General features: G+C 45.8%; 1 protein-coding gene across 1 annotated transcript in view; it reads left to right on the top strand.

Moving 5' to 3' along the window:
* LOC143930931 (alpha-2-macroglobulin-like protein 1) overlaps positions 1–26,892 on the top strand; it is a 281,168-nt gene that overhangs the window by 90,536 nt on the left and 163,740 nt on the right. Inside the window, exons 14-17 of the mRNA XM_077455621.1 lie at positions 4,870–5,015; positions 6,709–6,858; positions 10,825–10,956; positions 16,344–16,422. Of these exons, the coding sequence (XP_077311747.1) occupies positions 4,870–5,015; positions 6,709–6,858; positions 10,825–10,956; positions 16,344–16,422 (507 nt within the window). The remainder of the gene's footprint in view (positions 1–4,869; positions 5,016–6,708; positions 6,859–10,824; positions 10,957–16,343; positions 16,423–26,892) is intronic.

Here is a 26,892-nt window from a genome sequence, read left to right on the forward strand (position 1 = left end):
GCCATATAACGCATACTTAACAGCATCTCTCTACTGGACTAAATGTACTCTATCTCCTTTCATTAACAGTCTAATTGATGCAAGCCTTTTTCTTTGTCTATGGCATGCAATCCATCACTTAGAGAGACTTCAGACCTGGTATTTAGAGGAATACAAACCAGTTTTTACTAAAGAAATGCAAACATAGAGGAACATTTCTTGTAAAGCAACTTCTCACATAATCCTGTACAAATGTGCTCCAGTGCCCATTGAGTAATTATATCCCAGTAGCAGCAAAGTCCTTAAAGCAGTCCAGTAGCCTACATTTTGGCAGTGTTCCAGCAACGGAGCCCCTATGTATATGGAATCACATGTAGGGGACGTTGGGTCACAGGGTTTTGCTAGGAAAACTTGGTCAGCATGGTTAATACCTTTCTATTGGACAGTGGTTGGCTGGTGCTCCGTTTGTTTATAGGGGCAGCAAACAAACCACCTGCCACCCCCCAACTGGTCGGTTGGTCCCTCTCCCTACCCCGTCGCTAGCTAGTCCACCCACCAGCCCCGTACTTTCCCCATCAAGGTCACAGGCAGCTTCTGCTCCTTCCTGCTTCTCCTCCTCCTCTGCGGCTTACTTCTTGGCGGCCAATACGGTCACTTCTCCTCTCTTAAGACCCGCTTCCTAATTGGCCAGGAGGAGAATCAGGAAGACAATAGCGAATAATAATTTGCTGTTGTCACACAACTGGGTGGGCTCTGGGCGCCAAGCCCACCTTTTTTTGAAGCCAAGTAGAGCCTCAGCCTCTAATTATGTGCTTCCAACATTAAAAAAAAAAAAAAACATTGGAAGCCAATGCGTCCAGCACCCTGCATGTAGATTAGGGGCTGGGTGCATTCATTTTGGGGGGGCAGTGCCCTTGTGTTCCTTATGAACGGGCCGCCATTGCTATTGGACCCATCCACCTGGCAGGTCAACCCAGGGCCAGAGTGCACACAACAACATTGTAAGAGTTGTAACAGAAAGAAAGCAGACTTAACCCAGAGAAACTTAAGTCACCATTAAAAAATTTTTTTAACCCATTGGAAGCACCCTAATGCCCACCTTCTCACATAGACCTGTGTCTTCCATGTTCCAGGCTCTGAGACTCCAACCGAACACATGAGGTACATGATAACTGAGGTATCTACCACTGCCAGGAGGGTAATTACGGTCCCCTAACCACCACCAGCCCCTGAGCCAACCAGGCTTACACAGAAACTTCAGCGTTTAACTCCCCTCCACTCTATTGCAGTCTCTTTCGCCACTCTAATGAGGCCAGCAATTTATTTTCTTTGGTTACAACCAGTGCCATTTTAACAGGATCATGGGCCCCTGGACAAAGTAATGCAAGGGAGATTGTGACCTGCCGCGCGTTCAGCGCGACACTGCAAACAGCGGATGGGGCTAAATGATGCTACATATTGAGCATGGCCTGTTGGGGGAATCTCGGAGCCCTTAAAGCAGTCCATTAAAGGGAGAGTCCATATTGACATATAACCCACAGGAGGTGGCAAAGAGTCCAAGGTGTCCATAGTTGGCAATAAACCGTAAAAAGTGATTAGTTCATCATAGGTACCCAAAAGTCCAGCAAGCCCCCAGGTTTCCCATTCCCTCAGGAAGCCTTGATAAATTATGCTACATATTGGGTGTGGCACAATACTGTTGCGGGGGTGGGGGGGGGATCTTTGCTGAGAAACAGAAAAAAGGGCTTATTCTCCAGTCCCTTTCTCTGTAGCCTCAGCTGCACTGAAAATGACTGAACAGGAGATAGATGCTCCTGTTCATTCCTGCATTGAAGCTTAGTAAGCACAGTTTGCTATGCTTCAGTATATAACTGAACACAGTTAATAAGTGGTACCGATCTCTAATTGTAATCAATTAGAAAATAAAGGGGCTAGAAAATTACACATTTACTGGCCTATTCCCCTGCTCTCCATCCTGAAGATCCCCACAACAACCTAAAATGTCACAGCCCCGACAATGATCACCACCTCCTGTCCACATTCGGAGGGTGGGGCAGGGGACTGCAGGGGTCTCCCATGTACCTGGGACCTCTGGGCAGTGGCTAGGTTTTTGCACAGAGCGGGCCCCAATCCTCCTTTTCTGGGGTACCCTGTCTGCACTCCTGGCTCCTCCTCTTCGTCGGGTGCCCCCATGGAGACTCGCATCCCCTGAGAGCGCCCACACGGGTGCGCACCTGAGTCCTGCTGCTGCGTCCATTGACACAGACAGCAGGACTCGGCCCCACTCCCCATGTCACTGGATTTGACTGACAGCAGCAGGAGATAATGGCTCCTGCTGCAATCAATCTATCCAATGAGGACCCGAGACACCAGCTGGAGCTGCTGGGCTCATGCTCACTGCTGGTACGATCGGGTTTAGGTAAGAAAAATGGGGGCTCTGGGGGGCAGCTGCAGCACAAAAGGTTTTTCACTTTAATGCATAGAATGGGGCCTCTTCCCCCACAACCCTGGCCAGTGGTTGTGGGGGTCTGCAGGCCAGGGGCTTATCAAAATCTGGATGCCCCCTTTACCAATAGTATTTTATTAAAAAAATTTAAGTTAAAAAAATGTCCCCCCATGTAGATCCATCGTGAATCATGTGCACCGCCACTGCTGACCTGAGAAGAAAAAATGCTCAGCTTCCAAGCAAAGCTCCTGCCATCTGCCAGCTCCACCATGTCATGGTTATGCAATAGTTTGTCTGCTTACCTGTCTCCATGTGTTCATCTCTAGAGACCAGCCGACCCTCACCTGACTGCTTTTGTAATCCATCCTCTGGCATGGCTCCACCCTAGCTCCTATCAGAGAACTCTATATTAACCTGTGCACTGCAGGCCAACCCTGCTGATCAATCTTTGTGTGTTTGCCTTTGATCTTGACCTTTTGGTGTGTCCCTGACTATCCCTGTCTAGTTGTGGCCCCAACCTTGGCTTTATCCCTCACTATCCCTATCATTCTGTTGCCTACTGTGGGTGTGAGCTTGGGGACCCTGGGGGTCGTGACCTGGAGCCAATTGCAGCCCAGTCCATCCTCACCGCTAGAGGCTCTGGTGAACACCTGCTGGCTCTTAGACTCCGCGCCCCAGGGAAACGTACTCTCTAACCCCGGTGGGATCCATCTTGGTGTTCCGGCGGCCCTGTCCTTATCACCTTGGCCCCCGTCCGCAGCAGTCAGCCGTAGGGTCCACAACCTTGCAGAACACTCCTGATCCCTACGGTGTGCTTCTGTCACCTGGCCTCTAGGTGAACTGACACACCATCTGACAGTTCTTAAAGGGGGTGGGGCCACCAGTGATGTGACAGGGTGGCACCACCCCCTTGTGACATCACCATGAAGGAATGTCCCACACTCCGCTTGAGTGCTTATGGCAGTAAACGGCTTCCTCCAGTCTGAACATAGATAGCAGATATTATAGCCGCCTATTGCAACCAAGAACTAATTTGGCTGCAAAACTCTTTATTTGAGAATTTATACTACACAACCAGGTGAGGCTAATCACATTATCATATGCAAACTCAACTGTATGCAGAAGGATGATTAACACTATAAACATTAAGTTAAAGTAGCCACCTGGACACTCAGAGATCTCATTCTAGGTCAGGCTTCTCAGCTTCAAGCTCACAAAGTACAATACACATTGTTACAAGTATAAACACATCCCCACAGTAGTTTGCTAGCAGACAATAGGTGTGTTAATTAGCACAATTAACAATGGGTGAAAGACCCTCCAGACCAGTAGACAACAGGAGACCCAGGGCTTTCCAGATCTCATCAACCAGCCTTCCTTTCACATACATCTGTCTACCGAGTCCCAAGCTGGCAGAAACCATCATGGCCTCCTTAATAATGTCCTTTTGCATTACATAACAGAACATCTTCCTAAATGCTTGTCGCTCCCTCAAAGGCCAGGGCCCACAGTCGTTAGTCAAGAGGCTAGCATTCAGTCCCCTCCAAAAGCTTCTGTCCTGGGTGAGTCTATCACAGTCACCGACCCAGCATGCCCTCGGTCGGTGATGTTACAAGGCGGTGGACATTGTGATTGATGATGGATCTACACCAGGGGACTTTTTTTTTAATTTCTGTTTTTTAAATAAAGGACCGTCTACTGTCTATTTTTACACTACACTTACATTTTTGGTGAACGAGTAGGGTACTATGAGTAGGGGTACTATATACCCCATACTAATTCACATAGGGGGGAGCCAGGATCTGGGGGCCTCCTTTTTAAAGGGGTGTTCCAGATTCCCAAAGCACCCCCCATGTTCAGGGCATCTGGTCTGGTATGGTTCAGGAGGGGGGAACTCGCTCATCCCCCTCTTTCCTGACCTGCATGCTCACATATGGGTCAGGTATGGATATTTGGGGTGGACCCCATGCCATTTTTTTAAAAAAAATTGGTGTGGGGATAACCCTTAAAATCCATACCAATGGGGAAGATCCCACACTTTTTTTTTCTTAATTTTTAATTGCCGGCATTTTTCTTTTAACATTCAGCTGTCAGCAGGGAAGGATGTGAAGGATGTTATGGCCGCCAGCTCCTTAACAACCATGACAATTACAGGTTGTTAAGCTGCCCCCTTCTTAACAACCAAACTATTTACAGCCTGTGTTAAGGATGCTGGCTACAATCAGTGGTAAATTACCACAGACACCACTACTAAAATACCGCATGACTTCATAAATTAACTCATGCTGTATTTTAGTAGGTTTTTTTTAGTGAATGCCAAAACACATTTTTGAAAAATTCTGTGTGGCATCTTACCAAATACTCGGATGCTGTAAGATACCACTTTGTGAATGGAGCCCACAGTTTCTTACCAAACATTAACTTTATAATCATTTCTCTCATAGATTTACAAGGTGAAACTGCTGTCAACATTTCTCTTACAACCAGAACATCATCATCACTACGTGTATTTGTTTACATCTTACTACCAAATGGAGAACTTGTTGGGGATTCAACAGTATTCAAAATACAGAGGTGTTTCAAAAATAAAGTGAGTTAACGGGTCTTTCTCTTTCTCTCAGTTAAAGTGATAATAAAGGTTTTTTTTTTTGTCCAACTTGCCCTGTGCAGTGATATTGCACTCAACCCCGCCCCCACCCCCACCCCAACCACGCAAAATGAATGTGCACCTGCGTTTCCATTGAACTAGGGAATGTAGTTCCTCAAGTACCTTTAGGTAGAACATCTATCAGGACTAGGATAAGTACAGTATACCCCATTTGTTAGTGGTCAGAATGTACCTGTTTGGGGCATGACTTTCCACTCACTACTTCTTGAGTTACACTGTGTAGGCTTTGTGTAACCATTTTTTGGAACCCCTGACCTCAGAAGAGAGTGGGTAGAGGTCCCTTGCTATGATGTTAAACAGTTTTCTATGGACAATGAGGGGATGCATTCTTGCATAAACATGGACATTATATGCTTGATTCTTTACCTGGTAGGCAAATGCTTGCTCACTCTTTGATGTTATGTTTACATCTGTGACCTGGTAAGGGTAGATGTGACATTACTTTTGCAAAGTGACAACACTGATTCTCTTACAACTGGATAGCGGGGGTGCTCTTACATTAGGATCTTATGGCACCACTGCCAAGCTTACATTCCATTTCCCTTAGCAGAACATGCTGTCCACTGCCTACATGTTACAGTAATAAGATTGTAGAGTTCCTACTTGGAGCCCTCGCTGGGTCACACCTCCATTCTCCTAAACAGGGCATCTGTTTTGTTTTTTGGGCCTACTGCTCCCTACAACATTCCTGATTGCATTTTAGCTCTGCTAACATCTATTGGAGCCTTGCTTCTGACCATGGTTTAAATCGATCAGATGATACAGATCCCCTATGGAACAAGAGCCAATGCTTTGCGTTAGTAATATCTGGTGTGCTACTTTGTGTGGCACTCCTAACCAATACTAGGCCCAGTTAAAATGTTTCTTGTTATAAGTGGACTTTATGGCCAACCAAGGCAAATACAGCTCAAAATAGTCCACGTAAGTGCCATTTAGATGTTTCTTTGATCCAAAATGTTTTACTCTTATAAATAATTATATTTCATTGCATAATTTTTAAAAAACACATACACTTCAGAGTACAGCTTGCTGTAACACAGGGAATTCCAGGATTTGTGATTGGTGACTTTACAACCGCTTCAAGTATCATTGTGACAAGGCAAGTGGGAGAGTGCTAAAGATGAACACTGTAATGGGAAAATCCTTTTGAACTTCTAATTTTCATCCACTTGCCCTACCCACTCCCCCTCTATTTTTCTCTCCCTCTCTGGGGGCTAGGTGGAACCAGAATAGCATAAGGGTGCCCTAACCCCATCTCTTTCCACCCCCCTTTACCCTAAGCCTTACCCTATCCTACATAATATCGCCAATGGGGGTGGATTGTTCTATCCAGTTGATCTCCCTTATAATGTTTTCTTTATTTTATTATTATTGCTCCAGTTTAACACTATTGTGTAAGTGCAGTATTTTCTGCCTTATAATTTTATTGTATGATTTATTAATGCAGCGCTGAATTTAGAGTGATACCACTTTTATTGATTTAAGAACTAATATAAGAGCTGCTCGTACTTTTCTAAATTCCTCTATGAAGGTCAATGTATGTGGTGTTATTTTTATTATTGTCTCCAGCTTTGACATTTACATAGTTTTCTTTATCCTACTTTTTAATCCCCAGGTATCTGTTGGGTTCTCCCCTGATGAGGTCCTCCCAGGATCAGATGTGTCTCTTCGGGTTCAGGCTGCTCCTGGCTCCCTCTGTGGTCTTAGGGTGGTGGACAAGAGTGTGGTGCTAATGAAACCCGAAGCTGAGCTGACTAATGAAAAAGTAAGCCAGTTGGTCGCTAGTGTGTTCTTTGTGTATTACTCCAGAAACATTTGACAGGAGTATTCGGGGGTCCTAAAATTGTGACAGGGTCTGGAAACCTTCCTTGTCACTGATGGAGATGTTATTTATATACAGAAACAAGGAGGTCCTTAGGACCTCTTGTCCTGCGGGATGTTGAGGACTTACCCAGTAAGACCTTTTAAAGGCACTGGAAAAAATAGAGGAGCTATAGTAGTGGATTAGACGTGTCCATCAGTTATGTTCGGTCATACTGTTATGCCCTGTACACATGGTCAGACATTCCGACCACAAAATCCATCGGATTTTGGCCGAAACTTGTGTTGCATACACACGGTTGTCATACGGAATGAGGTGACGTTCGTTGTGTACGACAGGACTATGTAGAGGCTAGTAGTTAATAGCTTTGGTCTTGTAATTTAATCTGAGCATGCGTGGCACTGTGTCTGTCGGAATTCTCTACAAATGATCGGAAATAGTCCGATCGGATTTTGTTGTTGGAAAATTTTAGATCCAGCTTTCAAACTTTTTCCATCGGAATTTCCGACAGAAAAAGTCCGATAGAGCTCACACACGATCGGATTTTCTGACAACATAATCCAATCTGACCTTTTCCGTCTGAATTTCTGACCGTGTGTACAGGGCATAAGACAGTGGCAGCCCCCTGATCCATGCGCCCGGCCCCTAATTTACATGCAGGGCACCAGACGCTTGAATTCCAACAGGGTTGTTTTTTTTAAGCACATGATTAGAGCCTGAAGCTTTAATTGGCTTCAAAAAGGGTGTGCTCGGGGCGCAGAGCACTGCGCCCTGAGTCCACCCAGTTATGTGACAATAACAAATTAATATTCGCTATTGTCTTCCTGATTCTCTTCCCAGCCAATCAGGAAGTGGGTCCTGAGACCCAATCAGACACAATTCCTGTTCAGCTGGGAGGAGAAGCAACAGGCCGGCTCTTCCTTCCCCCTGCCTCCTAAGTTAAGGTCAGTCTCTTGCAGGGGCGGCGATGGATTGCCGCTGCATTCTCGTATTGATCTAATGTCAGAGGGGGGTTTGGGGGGTCGCTTGCGGAACTTTGCTGTCTGTCTTCCATGTGGGGGTTAGGGGGCTAGCGGTGGTCTCCCGTCCATTTTCCCCCAGGGGGTGATGTTAGTTTCCCGCCCCTCCTAATCCCCCTTAAGTATTTAGCATCAATCGTCACTGCTGGAAGAGTTACCAGACTCTGACGTGAGCAGCAAAGGACGTATGTCAGCAGGGCAACTGCATGAAAGGCTTAATTTGATGGACATTGTTTCAGCAGTGTGGATAGGCACAGGTATACTGCTGTGTAAGGGAAACCTGGAAATGAGTGTTGACAGATCAGAAGAGCAGCTTCATAGTGCAGGTGTGTGACTGCAGATCTGAGGTGAACTGACCACTGTAACGATCATTGCTTCATTTACCAGACTAGAACTTGGGCTCTGTTTTACCACTTGAGTACCAGTCTAAAATAACCTTTTATTTCCAGAACGTTTTTTTATGCTCTGATAATTTGAGTGACAGTTACTCGTGCAGCACTTTACCCAAATACATTTGTAGCACTGCCCCCATGGGGGTTGCTGAATTTAGACTTCCCTGGGCCTCCCACTGATTATCCTGCAGTCAGTTACATGGTATTTTCACACAGCCAGGAGCACTCACTCTTCCGTGCATTGTCTCCAATGACCAGGGGGTTTGTTTTTTGTTTGAATTACTAGAAGAAGGGATACTCCAAATGAACTATGCAAAAGCGAGGACAGCTCTCCTTCTGTAGAACTGTGGAGCAGATTATTTGCTGAACCATACAGCGTCTGTATGAAAGAACAAGTCTCTCTGTAACAGAAGAGATTCAGTGGACTGTGTCAGTGGACTTAAGTCTTCAAGACTCTTCTAGCCAGTGTGCACTTTAACTCTCAAACCCAATATGCTGACTTCTAGGACCAGAGGAAGATTGTAGCAACACACACAGTATCCGGGAGCCCTTCAGGGGTCTCTACTCACAAAATGTCCAGGGACAGCTGGTAGCCTCTTTCCAACTTTCAAGCGGGACTCTATAACAGTGATATCAGACCAGATCCATAGACTTCCTCCCGTCAGTCACCTTGCATGGGAACCCTGGGTTGTAGCTTTCAGGCACCTGAGGCCGCATGGCAGACTCCTCCCCACCTGAAACTTATCATAAGTGATTCATGCTGATAGCAGAGGAACAAAGCAGCAGACAGAAATGACACATTGTGCTCCTAATTGAGACACACTTTAGAGGGATATGATTTGGTCATATTTCATGTCTGAGGTTTAAAACCACTTTAATGTTCGGATGTGCAGGACACAGTATGTGAAGGTTTTAAATATCTTCATGCCCGGCACTGGTCACATGCCCCCCTGCCCTTCCTCTCTTCCTATATGTCTCTCTGACAGTGGTAGTCACATGATGGGTTAAGACACGTGTCCAGCCAGAGGCACTTCTCCCACCCCAACACTCCGTCACTGCTCCCCACTGCCTCACTGGCTCGGCTGACCTGTCAGTTATGAAGAGAGTGGCGTCTCTCTGAATGGCCAATGCCGATTTACTGGCATTGCAGGGTGGGAGGGCATAGAGCACTGCGCCCTAAGGACAATGTAAAATTGGCCAATTAGGGCCTTGACATGTGGTCACGTGCCTATGAGGGGGTGACGGACCTGGCAGAAACCTATTGCTATTGGTCCAGTGACCCACACAGTACATGCGAGCTGGGGAGGTGGTGTAGTGTGTTGGGGGGGGGCTTATTTTTTGCTGCTTGTGGTCTGCTGTGGAGATTTTTCACTTCCTGTCAGGGAGACAGAACAGGTAGTGAAAGTAAATGCCTACAAATTTAAGGGAATTACCTTCTTAAACTTCTCTATTGGAAGGCTTCCTGTTTTGGTAATATCTGTATTTTTTTTTACAACAGGACAAATAAAATTGTTGAATCTTCCCAGTGGGACAGCAATGAAAATGTGACATGGGTTCTAACCCTTCTCATGCAACCTAAAACTAAAAGTAATGTTTTGGCTGTACATGCACTTTAACGTTAGCTATTCACTTGCTCGAGCAAATAGAAACATTAGTATTGCACTATTTTTGCCATGTACAGCAGCACTGCTAGAAAATGTTTTTAACCCTGCACATCAGACGTGCAGGCCGGTATCTCCATTGCAAGGAGCAGCATGCTGCCATATTTATTTCTGCTTGAGGAGGGTTTTTAAGAGAGTTCCTCAAAATGTGGAATCAATTCCAAATACACTGGAGTAAATGCCATAATGTGGGTAGGGGTTAATGTATAACCCTCCTGTTCTTATATAGTAAAGGGTCCCATTATCTTGGAGAAAGGGTAAAGAGGCGTTAAGAACCCCTTACCTGTTGTCTTGCATCCTACAGGATTATTAGTTATGTAGCAGATGTTGGGAAATACCAGTGGTTTGACTAGAGCTGTGAAAGACCTGGGGCACAATAAAGGAAAGGTGCCCTGCAATGCATGTGTCATGAGCATGGCTATATTGCGCCTAACGGTGGGAGTGGCTTAAAACCCCTTTCACACCAGGGCGTTTTGCAGGCGCTATAGCATTAGAAATAGCGCCTGCAAAACGCCCTAAAGAAGCTGCACCATTGTTTGTAGTGTGAAAGCCCCGAGGGCTTTCACACTACAGCAGTGCGCTGGCAGGACGTCAGAAAAAAGTCCTGCCAGCAGCTTCTTTGGAGCGGTGAAGGAGCGGTGTGTTTACCGCTCCTCCACCGCTGCTCCCCATTGAAATCAATGGGGCAGCGCTGTAATCCCGCCGGCAAAACGTCGCTATTGCGGCGTATTGCCGGCGATTTTTAACCCTTTTCGCGGCCACTAGCTCACATATGCCACAGTCTTGTATGTACATTATTTATTTCTTATAACCTCTGTAAATTCCCATTTTTTTCAGATTTACGATCTGTTTCCTTATTTGGATTCTGGGGACCATGACTATCGAATCCGGGAGAAGGGAAACTGTTATTATGTAAAGAATTCTGCTGTGAGGACCAAACGTTCTCTTGATGTATACAGCCTATTAAAGGTATGATATCATAGTATTTGTTGATCAGTCGTTTAGTCATGTCCAACTCTTCGTGACCTCATGGACCATAGCGCACCAGGCTTTTCCATCCTACACTACTTTCCGGAGCTTGCTTAACTTCATGTTCATTGTTTCGATGATGCTATCTATCCATCTTGTTTTCTGTCATCCTCTTCTCCTTTTTCCTTCCATGTTTCCCAGCATCAGGGTATTTTCCAGTGAGTCTATTCGCATCAGCTGGACAAAGTATTCGATTTCAGCTTCAGGATCTGTCCTTTCAGTGAATATTCAGGGTTGATTTTCTTCAGGATTGACTGATTTGATCTTCTTGCCGTCCATGGGACTTTCAAGAGTCTTCTCCAACACCATAGTTCAAAAGCATCAATCAGTCAGAGACCCTAAAAGACTGCGAGAGATTACTAATATTACAGACCCTTTATGAATCAGTGCTCCCATTACTTACTTTTGGATTCTAAGGGCTGCACAAAAAGTACTAAAAAATTGCACTTGGGGTTTGGGTAGAATATAGGGGAATATACTTCTAAGCTGTAACCTATGACATTTCCCAGTCTTTTGCTTTATCATGGTATAGGATTGAGCCCAGATTATCTCCTCTTTCCCATCAACTGAAAGAATAATGTATTTTTATTTGTATAAAGCCGTGTTTCTCAACCTGTTTTCAGTCAAAGCACCCTTTAAAATTATGGACAGTCTCGAGACACCCCATTCTAAAATGTAAAAAACAATTCTAATAGTTATACATAATGCAGCAACATCCATACATAAGAAACTTAATTTTTAGGTATTTTGCCAAGGCACCCTTGTTGAAAAAGGCTGATATAAAGCATTCACAGAAATAGATGTGAGAGAACAGCTCTGGAACACTATGAACAAATGAGGTCCTGTTACGTGGAGTTTTTTGTTACATGGGACGATTTCTGCTAGACATGTGCAATTTGTTTTGTTCCAAATTAGTTTTCGATGAAATTCAACAAATTCGTTAATTCGGAAATATTAAAATTATTGAAAACCCGATAACGTTTTTTTCCGAAAATTCTAAAGAAAGAAAATCCGAAGTTCGAAAATCCAAAAATAAGAATGAAAATTGGAAAATTCAAAAGAACGAAAGTCCAAAAATATGAACGAAAATCCCAAAAAATAATGAACTAACTAATAATAACTATTACTAACTAATAATAACTATTGCTAACTATTAAATTATAGGCAAAATAATTTTGTTTCAAATTTAGCTGTTAGTGAACATAACGAATTAATAAAAATAAATAATAAAAACTTTTTATTATTATTTATAATTATTAATTTATTACTTTCTATTGGTTTAGATGCGGCATTCATTATTTTGGATAATTCGTAACTTTGGATAAATTAATATTCATTGCGTTCACTAACAGCCAAAAAAAATTGATATTCAAGACATTACTAGGGATTGACAGGGATAATGGAGGATATGCAGAAATGGAAGGGCCAGTATCTAACATGGTTTGGAAGAGTGAGTGCCATTAAAATTAGTATTTTACTCAGAAAAATATATATCCTGCATACAGTACCGATTATACTGCCACAGACCATTTTTAAACAATTACGGAAGGCCTTTGTAGCTTTTGTATGGAACGACAGACAGCCAAGACTGGTTTCTGATATCTTACATAGAAACAAATTAGAAGGGGGAATGGGGCTACCAGATGTAGCCTTGTATTACGGGGCCGTGTCTTTAGTCCGTATCTTGAACTGGTGTCATGACTCCTCAAATAAAATATGGGTTCTCTTAGAGAAGACAATGGCAAGGAGGAACCTGACGGGTGCCCCTTGGTTCCCAAGCGTATCTTATGGGTCTTTCAAAATGGACATCCCCCCTAACCCAGAACTCTTTATTAATATGGGATAAATTGAATAAAATAGGTAAATATGCCCGTAGATATCCCCCTTGGCTCCACTGGAGGGGTTCTCTTGGTTTCCACTGGGGAAGGAGGTGGGATTTCTGGGTGCATGGAGCAAGATGGGGATACATGTGCCAAATTTGCCCCGTATGGAAGCTTATCACCTCTTCCAGAGTTGGTGTTAGCCCTGGGAAACATAACCACAGTGGGTTGGCGATACCATCAAATGGTGGGTTTTTTCAATAAATTAAAACCCTTACTAAGGCCTTTAGACTCACTTACCACATTTGAAACCCAGTGAGTACACTTATCAGATGCTAGACATTTATTATCACAAATGTACAGACTGATCATTAGTGGCCAAAATACATACTACCGTCTCTTATTTTATCAGAGAATGGGAAAGAGAACTAAAGCAGGTATTTACATTGCACAAATTATAAAAATTATTAAGTCAACTTATTCTACATCTATAAGTTCTCATGCACAAGAAATGGCATATATATTTATGGCCAGGTGGTATAAGACCCCAGTTAAATTGGCGCAGATGTACCCGACAGCAGATTGCACGTTGTTGGACGGGATGCGAGTAGGACCGCTCATTTTTACACCTGTGGTAGACGTGCCCCAGGATTAAGCCATTCTGGGAGGCAGTTGCCCCAAGGATTGAGAAATTAACTCTTAGACCCATGGAATTTACACCTTTATATTTTTTATTTCATGGGGCCCCCCGGATCTATTAAAGCTTATAGAAAAAGTATTCCACCACTTTTACTGAATGCAGCTAAATTATTAATACCGAGGTTCTGGAAACAGACTCTCTATCCCTCTTTGTTGGACTGGAAGAGAGAGGCCAACTCAATAATAGAAGTGGAATGATGGGTGTATGCAGCTAAAGACCAGCAGGATAAATTTGAAAAGATATGGGCAGGCTGGGAGCATTACGCCCCAGAGATAGGTAGAGAGAACAGTGGAATGGAACAGGCGGGTGCAATGTGCGATACGACTTTTATGCCCTCTATATAAGTGCTCTTGGAAGTTGCTATAGAAGCTGATAATGTAGAATACTGACCCGGATTTTTCTTTTTTTTTCCTTCCCTCTCCATCTTCCCTTTTTTTTAATACACAGGTGTATGGGAGCGTGAGTGTACGGATATCCGTGGAAGGTTCTGTTAATATCCCCAAAGGGGAAGCATAGTGGTGGTAGGATAAGGGGTAGGATGAGGGGTTTGGGATGAGAGAGGTGGCTAAAGAACTCACTTTTAAATAGGGGGAAATGTGAACACATAATATTAGATATTGGGGATGGATGTGATAAGCACAGTAGTCGGGGGGGGGATGATAGTTGGCTATTAGAAGCCTCCTACACTTTTGGAGTTTTTTTTTTGTTATAATTAGTTATGTGGGGCTTGAGGACATTGTGTTTTTTTTTAGGAATATTTTGCACTCCTTGTTTATCTTTTTCAGTTTTGTGTAACTAGTAAATTAATAAGGGTTTGGTGATAATGTGGCCTTTAGAAGCCTCTTACACCACACTATAGGAAGGGTGTTTTTTTGTTTTTTTAATTGTTCAGACAGTGTTTGCAGATAGTGTGGCTCTTAGAAGCCTCTTATTTTTATTTTATTTTTCCACTTTTAATTTTTTTTTTGTAGTTGTTCAGACAGTGGCTCTTAGAAGCCTCTTACATGTTTTCACTCTGGAATTTTTTTTTTTTGGGACTTAAAGTGATAATTATTCACAAGAGCACGGAGTAGCTGAAGTGTTCCCAACTCTTCTTATGAAAACTATGAAAATATGAGTTTGCATAATTGATTTGTAATAAAAATAAAGTTTGATTATTAAAAAAAACAGACACGTTTGAAAGGAAATTCGAAAGTCACATCTAAACAAAATAACGAAAATCCCAATACCTATAATTTATTAGTTAGTTATTATTAGTTAGTTATTTTTTATTTTTTTCTAATTTTCGTTTGTTTTGATCTTTCAGAATGTCGTTCACTAACAGCCAAATTTTAAAGGAAATCCCAATTCCTATAATTTAATAGTTAATAATAGTTAAGTTATTATTAGTTGGTTATTTCAGATTTTTGAAATTTAGAATTTCAGAATTTATGAACTTCGGATTTTAAAAATTTTATAAATTTGTATTCATTACGTTCACTAACAGCCTCACTAACAGCCAAATTTGAAAGGAAATTAGTCGCATCTAAACAAATGGAACTAATTAATAATAAATAATAATAATAAAAACCTTTTAATATTGTTATTTATTATTATTAATTCATCACGTTCCATTTGTTTAGATGCGGCATTCGTTATTTTGGATTATTCGTAACTTTGGATAAATTGGTATTCATTACATTCAACAACAACCAAATTTGAAAGGAAATCTGAAAGTTGCATCGAAATGAAATAACGGAAGGATAACAGCCGCTGTGATTGGTGGTGTGGCGTGTCAGTCTGACACACAGCTACACCAATGTCGGTAATCTCGGTAAAGAGCCTCTGAGGGAGGCTCTTTACCATGTGATCAGCTGTGTCAAATCATGGCTGATCACAATGTAAACAGGAAGAGCTGTTGATCGGCTTTTCCTCATTCTCATCTGACAGATGCGAGTAGAGCAGAGCCGATCATCTTCTCTCCTGACAGGGGGGTCTGTACTGATTTTTTATCAATGCAGCCCCCCTCAGATGCCCACCCAGGACCACCAGGATGCCGCCAGGACCACCAGGGATGGCCACCCACACTGGACCACCAGATATGCCACCCTAGACCACCAGGGATATGCCAATCAGTGCCCAGGCAGCTGCCAATCAATGCCCAGGCAGCTGCCAATCTGTGCCCATCCACAATGCATGCCAGTGCCACCAGGGATGCCTATCAGTGCCAATCTGTGCCCATCAGTGTCACGTATCAGTTCCCATCAGTGCTGCCTTTCAGTGCCACCCATAAGTACCCACCAGTGCAGCCTTTCAGTGCCCACCAGTGCCACCTATGAGTGCCCATTAGTGCCGCCTATCAATGCCCATCAATGCTGCATATCAGTTCCACCCATCAGTGCCGCCTACCAGTGTCCATCAGTGCCCATCAGTGAAGGAGAAAATTTACTTATTTTAAAAATTCTATAACAGAAACAAAAGAAAAAAATAATTTAAATTTTCGGTCTTTTTTTATTTGTTTAGCAAAAAATAAAAACCGCAGATGTGATCAAATAGAAAGCTCTATTTGTGGGAACAAAATGATAAAAATTCTGTTTGGGTACAGTGTAGCATGACCGCGCAATTGTCATTTAAACAACAACGGCGCTGAAAATTGGCTTGGGCAGGAAGGGGGTGTAAGTGCCTGGTATTGAAGTGGTTAATTATGAAAAGTGTCCAAAGTTTCATTCTGATTCATTCTGGTTACTGGTTGCTACAGGCAACAAGAAATGTTCCCATGAGTGCAGTTTTCATACATTAAAATAAAATTGTTTCCACTCTTCTTTCAGGAAATGCAGTTAAAAATATTTACAAGTGCAGTAATTAAGACGCCTGAAAAGTGTGTTCTGGAGGTTATGCCCGTTGACGGTAGGAATATTTTTTTCTACTAAACCTTAGGCCTTAGGCTGTATGCTGTTCTGAGTGTTGCTCACATTTAATGCCATAAGAATGTCAGGAATGTATGCCCTAAACATGGGAATTCTGGGGCACCTGCACCTCCCGAGCACCCAAAAACACTGCAATTTTATGATACACAGGCTTAATCATCTTTGTGCATGAGGCCTTAATATCCAATGGAGGTGCCAGTGAGCAGAGGCGTATCTAGTGAAAATGGCGCCTATGGCAAACACTGAAACTGCGCTGCTGTCAAAACATTCACCCCCGCAGTACTGTAGTAGTATATCCTCCTCTGCCCAATTCACCCCCCACAGTAGTGTAGTGTCCTGATGTTCTTTGTTGTGGGGGAGTGCCACTGCCTCCGAGACCATCACCAAGTACCTTGCCTTTCTTTGATCCTCCATCACACAATCCCTCCTACCTCCATGATCCATTACTCCTGCCTCCATTACATCATTCCTCCATCACACCATCCCTCCTGCCTCCATGATCCATCCCTCCTGTCACCATCACACCATCCCTCCATGATCCATACCTCCCGTCACCATCACACCATCCCTCCATGATCCAACTCTCCCGTCACTATCACACCATCCCTTTATGATACATCCCTCCTGCCACCATCACACCATCCCTCTATAATCCATCCCTCCCGTCACCATCACACCATCTCTCCATGATCCATCCCACCATCCCTCCTTCCTCCATGATCCATCCCTCCTGTCACCATCACACCATCCCTCCATGATCCATCCCTCCCGTCACCATCACACCATACCTCCTTCCTCCATGATCCATCCCTCCTTCCTCCATGATACATCCCTCCTGTCACCATCACACCATCCCTCCATGATCCATCCCTCCCGTCACATCACACCATCCCTCTATGATCTATCCCTCCCGTCACCATCACACCATCCCTCCATGATCCATCCCTCCTGTCACCATCCCACCATTCCTCCTTCCTCCATGATCCATTCCTCCTTCCTCCATGATCCATTCCTCCTTCCTCCATGATCCATTCCTCCTTCCTCCATGACCCATCCCTCCTTCCTCCATGATCCATCCCTTCTTCCTCCATGATCCATCCCTTCTGTCACCATCACACCATCCCGCCATGATCCATCCATCCCATCATCATCACACCATCCCTCTATGATCCATCCCTCCTGTCACCATCACACCATCCCTCCATGATCTATCTCTCCCGTCACCATCCCTCCATGATCCATCCCTCCATGATCCATCCCTCCTGTCCCCATCCCACCATCCCTCCATGATCCATTCCTCCTGCCTCACTGATTCATCCCTCCTGTCACCATTCTCCATGATCCATCCCTCCTGTCACCATCCCTCCTTTCTCCATGATCCATCCCTCCTGTCACCATCACACCATCCCTCCATGATCCATTCCTCCTGCCTCCATGATCCATCCCTCTTGTCACCATCCTCCATGATCCATCCCTCCTGTCACCATTCCACCATCCCTCCTTCCTCCATGATCCAGCCCTCCTGCTTCCATCAACTCCTCTATTTATTACCTTTAAGGTGTGCCTGCCCACGCTGGGATGATACGTTTGTGCTGTGGATGCCTGGGCTGGGCTGTCATGTTGTCCCCGATTCTCTGGATCGTCAGAAAAACCACAGACCACTACGAGGGCCCCTCCGTTCCACATGCACAGCTAGCCTACTTCTGCTCCTGATGACTGTTTTTAAATTCTGGGGTGCCTGGCGGGATGTGCCATGAGATGACATCACTCGCCTTGCCACCAGTAGTAGCGAGTCGCCAGCTCAGCCTCTGTCAAGTCCATCCTCATGGCTGGGCGGCCCCGCCCGCTGGCCAAATACAGTAGCGGATCGGGCCGCTCTGGAAACTGCCAAAAAATACAGGCAGCCGCAGTTGGCGTTGGCGACACTGCTTTTTGCCCAGCCACTCACAAGCGCCCCTTCATATGATGCCCATGGCATTTGCCATATGTGCCATACCCTGGATACGCCGCTGCCAGTGAGGCAGTACAGTATACAAGATCTCCTAGGGCAGTGGGTCTTAACCTTTGTAAGAACAGAGTCTGCCCAAAATTAAAAAAAAAAAATTAAGTAGAAACAATGACAATTTAAATAGACACAATAACTAAAAGTATCCAATCAATAGTTATATCTATCTGGACCTTCTGCTATGTGCTTATATTCATGTTGTTGATAATGTCTCTGGGTCTACTCTGCTTTTGCCGTATGCTTGAATATTACTTTACTCTGTAATATGGTCTTTTCTTTTTCGTACATCATGGGGCACAGAGCTGCCATAGTAATAACTATGTTAGTTATAGGCCACCTTCAGGTGATAGACACTGGCACACCCAAGACAGAAATTCCCCTCCCCTATATAACCCCTCCCATACTGGGAGTACCTCCATTTTATTCATCAGTGTCTAAGGTGTTGGTCACGGTTAAAAATGTGCTATGAAGAGTTCTGCTGGAAGGACCCTTACTGGATCATGCAAGCTATGCAACCAGATCCATTCAAAGTGGATGTTACCTGGGCCTCGATGAAGAAGAACAAGGTTTTGCCTGTAATGCCTCTCTTGGAGAGCTGGACCCTGAAACCCAGTTCTTTGGTTATGCATCAGATACCAAAGTTTTTTTCTGGAAGGGTGCTATACAGGTCCAGGGGAGTGGAACCCCTATTTTAAAAGGGTCCTTGAAGGTCTTTTGACTCAGCCCGCTGTTATGGGTAAAGATTGGTTCTGTCTGATTTCTAGCAGAATCCTGCAGCGGGAGAGGTAAGTGAAGATTCCTAAGGAACTTAGTTCGCTAATGGTTTCTTCTTTGAGCAGATGTTGTCATGCCGTCAAATTGCCGCTAGAGGTTGTAAAAGCATATCTGATCCATACCTTTTCAGTATATTGCTCTGTGTACAACTGGCTTGTTAGCTGGCTTCCTCCTGAATGGTCGCAGCCACTGGGATATTGTTCAGGGGTGGATTGCTGGGGTGTCCCCATAACATCAGAGGCCTGCTCTTGAAGCCCCCGTGGCTGCCCCACAAAGTACTGTGGCATGTGGTTTCCTCCCCTGGGGCTTTCGATCCTTGGCGGCAAGTGGCTCTTGTTCTCCCCCCCTCTGGGATCATGAGTCTCGCCACTGGTATGTGTGCGTGGGAATTCTGTTTTAAGTCAGAAGAAGCGTTCCGAGGAGGGCAAGGGGGCGTGGCTTGGTGCGGCGGCCAATCCGTGCTTCAGAGTCCATGTTGCTTTGCTCAGCACAGGGCGTCCCAGTCTATTAAAGCCTCTGTTTTCAAGGCATCTGGCTGACGGAGGCATTCCCACAGACACATTTTGCTTAGCATCAGGCTTAACTTTGATAGCAGCATTTTTTTGCTGGACTATAGCTCAGCAGTGGATGTGTGTTTTATTAGTACCTCTGCTTTTGTGCTTAGGACTATGCCTTCTAGGAATTCAGGCACAAAACCTCCAAAGAGGGCTCCAAAGGCATCACCATCAGGCTCTGAGGATCCTGGTCATACCTCCATGGTGCCATCCTCCCCTGAAAAAAACAGATGTGGCAGGCCAGGGTGAGTCATCGGGACTGTCAGGTGCTGCAGCTGCTCCAAACCCACCAGCCCCTGTCTGTTACTGAAGAAGTTTATTCTTCAGCCCTGGGGGGTTAGAAGAAAGGTTAGCTGCATTAATCGCATCTTCTTCCCAGAGTGGCAGAAGCACAGTAGATCTCCCTCTCCCATCCCGGGCCCTCTAGCAGGGGAACAGCAGTTTATGAGGAGGAGGATGAGTCACCGTCAGGGTATTGGGAACAGGAACAGACTGATGACTCCCCTTCTGAGGACTCAACTGTAGAGGAACCCTTTTCAGCCTCGCATTCTGAAAAATTGCTAGTGCAATCCCTTAAAGAGATGGCGCATTCTGCATTTAAGTTGGCCTTTACCGAGTCAGCTGGAAGGCCCGTTTCTTCCTTGCATTTTCTAAGACCTCCGCAGACTCTGCATGCCTTTCCGGTCCATCCTTTGTTGGAAAAGCTTATACATGAGGATTGGGATCACCCAGATGAGCATTTTCTTCCTCCTAATAAGTTCTCTGCACTTTCGCTCCCATGGAAGAGAAATTCACCAAAAAGTGGAGTGTGCCAGTAGTTGGCGCTGCTATCTCCTGTGTGACTAAAAGTCTATCGTTCAGATGTTCAGGGATCCAGTGGATAAGAGGTTGGAGACTTTATTGAAAACCTCTCTTTCTTTGGCAGGTGCTGTAGCTCATCCTACAATAGCAGTGATAGGCATTTGTCAATAGAGATGGCCTTGCGGTTCGGCCGGCAGTCTGTTCGCGGCGAACTTTGCTAGTTCGCGATTCGCCAAACCAGCGGACTTCTGGCGCTGTTCGCAGAGGACATTTTCGTTTACATTGTGAAGAACTTTGACCCATGACACATCCGTGATGGGGTACAGGACTGCCAATTGAGACATTTCAGCACATGGACATACCCCCTACCTTTTAAATAGACCTTATCTGGTGGCCATTTTACATTCTGTCTTTTGTCAGTGCCGGGAAAGGATGCTGTGTGGAGCAGGGACAGTCAGTCTGTAATCACTAGCTATTACTATTAGGTTCACAAAAGTCCTTTTAAGGACTGATATAGGTGTACAGTATATAGGGTTGTAATACATTTCTAATATACTTTCTTTCAAATACAGAAAGCATATTATAGTGCACTGCAGTGCTGACCGATTTTGCAGCTGTCTTTTCTCAGTGTAGGGATAGAGTTTGCTGTTTGGAGCAGGGACAGTCTGTAATTCACTAGCTAGCTACTATTAGGTCCACAAACGTCCTTTTAAGGACTGTTATAGGTGTACTATTTGGTGTGCAGTATATAGGGGTGTAATACACGCACTATACTATGCTTTCTATATTTGAAAGTATTTTATTATTATTATTTATTTAGTATTTATAATATACTTTCTTTTAGAAAGCACTGCAGTGCTGCCTGATTTTGCACCTGTCTTTTCTCAGTGTAGGGACAGTTTGGTGTTTGGAGCAGGGACAGTCTGTAATTCACTAGCTACTAGCTAGCTACTATTAGGTCCACAAACGTCCTTTTAACAACTGGTATAGGTGTACAGTATATAGGATTGTAATACACTTATAATATACTTTCTTTCAAATATAGAAAGCATATTATAGTGCACTGCAGTGCTGAAGTGACCGATTCTGCAGCTGTCTGTTCTCAGTTTAGGGATAGAGTTTGCTGTTTGGAGCAGGGTCTGTAATTCACTAGCTAACTACTATTAGGTTCACAAACGTCCTTTTAAGGACTGGTATAGGTGTACAATTTGGTGTGCAGTATATAGGGGTGTAATACACGTATAGAATACTTTCAAATATAGAAAGCATAGTATAGTGTATTTCCACTGTGCAGCATTGTGACTGCTGAGCGGTTCTGCAGCGATACTGCAAAGAGTGACAAACGTAATTAGAAAAAAGTATTATAACTGGTGTGATAGACCAGTGTCCCCCCAAAACGACAGATTGAAGCGGGGTGTTATATACCTTCTTCCACATACATACTGCACTTCTCTAGAGACTTTGGTCACAGGGTCATTTAAAAAATGACAGGCAGAGGAAGAGGTGCTCTATCTTGGTGCTGGTGTCAGTGCTCTCTATCACTGTGCTGGTGTCAGTGCTCTCTATCACGGTGCTGGTGTCAGTGCTCTCTATCACGGTGCTGGTGTCAGTGCACTCTATCACGGTGCGTGTGTCAGTGCTCTCTATCTCGGTGCTGTTGTCAGTGCTCTCTATCTCGGTACTGGTGTCAGTGCTCTCTATCTCGGTGCTGGTGTCAGTGCTCTCTATCTCGGTGCTGGTGTCAGTGCTCTCTATCTCGGTGCTGGTGTCAGTGCTCTCTATCACGGTGCTGGGGTCAGTGCTCTCTATCACGGTGCTGGGGTCAGTGCTCTCTATCACGGTGCTGGGGCCAGTGCTCTCTATCATGGTGCTGGTGCGGTGTCAGTGCTCTCTATCATGGTGCTGGTGTAGTAGAGTGGAGTATTAAGTATTAAGTTAATCTGAGATCGACAACGACAAGCATTCTTTTTTATCTTTGTCAATTCAGGAGCGCATGAAGGCCATGGGGGAGAGACAAGGTCGTGCCAGGCTATGAAGGGGGTGCAGGAGATGATCAGTGCCACAGTCAGGGCAGCACAGTCCTGTGCCAGTGTCCCAGTGTGCCAACCTGTGCTTGAGCCCCTGACCCCTCCCTCTGCCCGGCCCTTACCCCCACCTATGCTGGGCTCCACTGCGGTGTTCCGGAGGTGCCAGTCCAGTGCTGATCCTCAGCCATGGTGCTGGCACTGCCTGCTGATTGGCTTCTCCGCTGCTATCTCCCTCACTGAGCACTGACACCAGCACCGAGATAGAAAGCACTGACACCAGCACAGAGCTAGAGAGCACTGACACCAGCACCGAGCTAGAGAGCATTGACACCAGCACCGAGCTAGAGAGCATTGACACCAGCACCGAGCTAGAGAGCACTGACACTAGCACCTTGCTAGAGAGCACTGACACCAGCACCGAGCTAGAGAGCACTGACACAACACCAGCACCGAGCTAGAGCACACTGACACCACACCAACACCGTAAAGAGAGCACTGACACCAGCAACTCAATGCGGGACCCAAAAATATGACACCAACCTCTTCAAACAGGAGGGTACAGCCATATAGTACGGTGTGCTTTTTTTGTACAAGGAAGTAAGCCAAATGTAGAAACAAGGTCTGTGAGCTTGATTAAATAAATTGTTTATAGACATATACATGGTCTACTGGTCACATGTGTTGAATTCCTCCGAGATCCATGCCTCATTCATTTTTATAAATGTGAGGTAGTCAACACTGTCGTGAGCTAGACGCGTACGCTTATCGGTCACAATCCCCCCTGCTGCGCTGAACATCCTTTCAGACAGGACACTGGACGAGGGGCAAGCCAACAGTTCCATTGCAAATTGTGCAAGCTCCGGCCAGAGGTCAAGCCTGCCCACACAGTAGTCCAGGGGTTCATCACTTCTCAGAGCGTCCACATCGGCCGTTAACCCGACACCTGACGGTCTAGGCGTTCCCTGATGCTGGATCTGGATGACACCTGTCGATGGGTCGGCTGAAAGAATGATCTCATATCAGAAGTGACCAACACATCTTCAAACCGCCCTCTTCTTGCAGGCGCTGTTGGATTGGTACCCGCAACTCTTTCTCTGGGAGTGGGAATTCCTCTGCCAGTGCATGCAAAAGCAGAATGCAGCATTTCTCTAAGCAAGACCTAGAAGTGCTCCATTCTGACAGCCCTCTGTGATGGTGGTAACATTTCTGCCATCTTGTGTTTGTACCGGAGGTCTAAGTACGTTGCCACCCAGTACTGGTCCTTGACCTTTATGCTTTTTATACGGGGGTCCTTGTAAAAACACTGGAGCTTGAAGGCCCCCATTTGCACTAAACTGGAAGTGGTGTGGTGGCCTGGCTCCTGCTCATCATCCAGCATAATGTCATTCTCCCCCCCCCATCCACGGACAACAACAGGGATCCCAGAAAGGTTTAAAGCATGCTCTTCTTGCTCCTCCTCATCTGCCCCACCACCATCCTCCTTTGACTCCTCTTCAGACTCCTTGTCAGGTCACCTTTAGGCAAGGTGACAGATGCACACCATAGGGATCAGGAGTGCACCGCAAGGTTGTGAACCCTACGGCTGACTGCTGCGGACGGGAGACAGGTCCCACTGGGGTTAGAGCGTAAGATTCCCTGGGGCGCGGAGTCTAAGAGCCAGCAGGTGTTCACCAGAGCCTCGAGTGGTGAGGATGGACTTGGCTGCAACTGGCTTCAGGTCGTGACCCCCAGGGTCCCCCAGCTCACACCCACAGTAGGCAACAGGAGGATAGGGATGGTGAGGGACAAAGCCAAGGTCGGGGCCACAAGCAGACGGGAATAGTCAGGGATACGCCAAAAGGTCAGGATCACAGGCAAACAGGGATAGTCAAAGACATGCCAAAGTTGGTAACGGAACAACATAAGAGCACACGGCAGGTAACAGGAAGCTAACACACAATGGTTGATCAGCAGGGTTGGCTAGCAGTGCACAGGTTAATATAGGGTTCCCTGATAGGGCCTGGGGTGGAGCCATGCTTAGAGGAGAGGTTATAAAAACCACCAGGTGGAAGTGGCTGGCCTCTTAGTCTGAACACATGAGGGGAGGTAAGCAAACAGGAAGATCACTGAATAACCATGACACTCCTGTTGTTGACTTGTCTCAGATAGAGTAGCCCCCCCGGGAATTCATCCAGCATTGCGACTTCCTCATCTTCCTGCTCCTCCATGGCTTGATCAATGACACGACACAATGCACATAAAGAAGGCATAAGGTACGATGTCACTGATGGCGCCATGGCTTGTGACTGACCAGTTTGGTGATCTCATCAAATGGCCGCAGAAGTCTGCATGAGCAGCCACTGGCGCGGTGAAAAAAACCAAGCTCCCAGAACCTGTTCTGGCGCAGAGTTCGTACAGGTAGTCGTTAGGCTGCTCCAGCAGAAACGTTATCAAGCATATAGAAGGTTGAGTTCCATCGCGTCGGGCAATCACAAATAAGACATCTGACCGGCAGATTGTGTCGCTGCTGAATGTCAGCAAGGCGAGCCATGGCCATGTAAGATCTTCTGAAATGGGCCGAGATTTTCCTTGCCGGCCGCAAAATGTCCTGGACCCCAGGGTACTTGACAACGAATCGCTGCATGACCAAGTTTAAGACGTGTGTCATGCATGGCACGTGTGTAATTTTGCCCTGTTTCAATGCGCTAAGCAGATTGGCACAGTTGTCACACACCACTTTACCAACTGTCAAATTGAGCGGTGTTAGCCACTGATCTGCCTGTGAACGCAAAACTGAAAGGAGTGCAGGGCCAGTGTGGCTCTTGGCTTCCAGGCACAACAGATGCAACACAGCATGGCAACGTCTCACCTGGCATGTCAAATAAGTTCTGGGGATCTTGGGCGGCACAGCGGAAGAGATGCTAGCAGCGGAAAAGGAGGAGTCAGCCAAGGAGGAGAGGGAGGATGGAGTAGGAGGAGGAGAAGAAGAGGCAGGCCTGCATGCAATCCGTGGCGGTAAAACCAAATCTACACGAGTGCCACGGGTTACATGCTTGACGGCCATCAGAAGGTTCACCCAGTGGGCAGTAAAGGTTATATACTTTCCCTGCCTGTGTTCACTAGACTACGTGTCTGTGGTCAGATGTATCTTGGCACCGACACTGTGTGCCAGAGATACATTCACTTGCTGCTGAACATGGCCATATAGCTCTTGGATGCCCTTCTGTGAGAAATACTTCCTTCCTGGGACCTTCCATTGTGGTGTTCCAATGGCCACAAATTTTCGAAAGGCCTCCGAGTCCACCAGTTTATATGGCAGTAGTTGGCGGGCTATCAGTTCTGACAAGCCAGCGGTCAACCGTTGGGCAACCGTTACGCTCGAACATTTGGCCCATGAAAGCCTGCCTTTTCCCAGAAAAACGTGAGGATGGCATGATAGAAGGTGGAGTGGAGGACAATTCTGAGGAGAAGGAGAAGTAGAAGAGGCTGGACGGTGAGAGCCTGGAGTGTGGCTTTGTGGGTTCCGTTGCTCCCACTGGGCTCGGTGATGGCTGCCCATGTGCCTTCTTAAGATGGTTGTCCCTAGGTGAGTGTTGGGCTTACCGCGACTAATGCGTTGACTGCAAAGATTGCAGATGGCAACACTATTGTCAGCAGCGGACACGTTAAAAAAGCCCACACTGCGGAGCCATGTGCCGGTGTCCTGGGAGCGCCAGATGTGACCGTACATGGTTGATGCCTCGTTCCATTAGAAGTCTGGTTTGTCCGTCCTGTGCAATCTAAGTTCTTCCTGCTTCTCCTCCCTATCTGCTGGTCCATATCTCCCTCTGAACTCCCCTCCTCTTCCTCTCTTGTGGGCACCCACGTGACATCCCTAGACATGTCATCATCAACGTCACCTTCCCCACTGCTATAATTAGAGATCTCGGAGTAGGCAGCACCTACCTCCTTGGGCTGATCTGGCTGAGTGGTTGTTGCTACCTCCTCTTCCTGATCCAATGCCAAGAGTGGCTGCACATCGGAAATATCTTGTGATGGATCGGAAAATAATTCCTGTGACTCAAGTGGAGGGTATGTGGTGGTGGTGGTGGTGTTGGTGGTAGTGTCTTTGGGGGTGCACACAGCAGAGAGTGAAGAGGGTGCAGATCGAGAGGATGAGGAGGGTGCAGAAGAGTAAGGCTGAGTGAGCCACTCAACCAAGTCTGGTGCATCCTTTGACGTAGTCGAACGCACCTTCTTCAATTTCCCACTTTGGCTCAAGCCTGTTGCTCCTGCCCCTACCACCCCTGCGGAAGGGCCTGCCTCTTCCT

The sequence above is a fragment of the Lithobates pipiens genome, unplaced genomic scaffold (assembly GCF_037356315.1).
Source record: "Lithobates pipiens isolate NorthernLeopardFrog02 unplaced genomic scaffold, aLitPip1_a1.2 Scaffold_25, whole genome shotgun sequence".
NCBI lineage: Eukaryota > Metazoa > Chordata > Amphibia > Anura > Ranidae > Lithobates > Lithobates pipiens.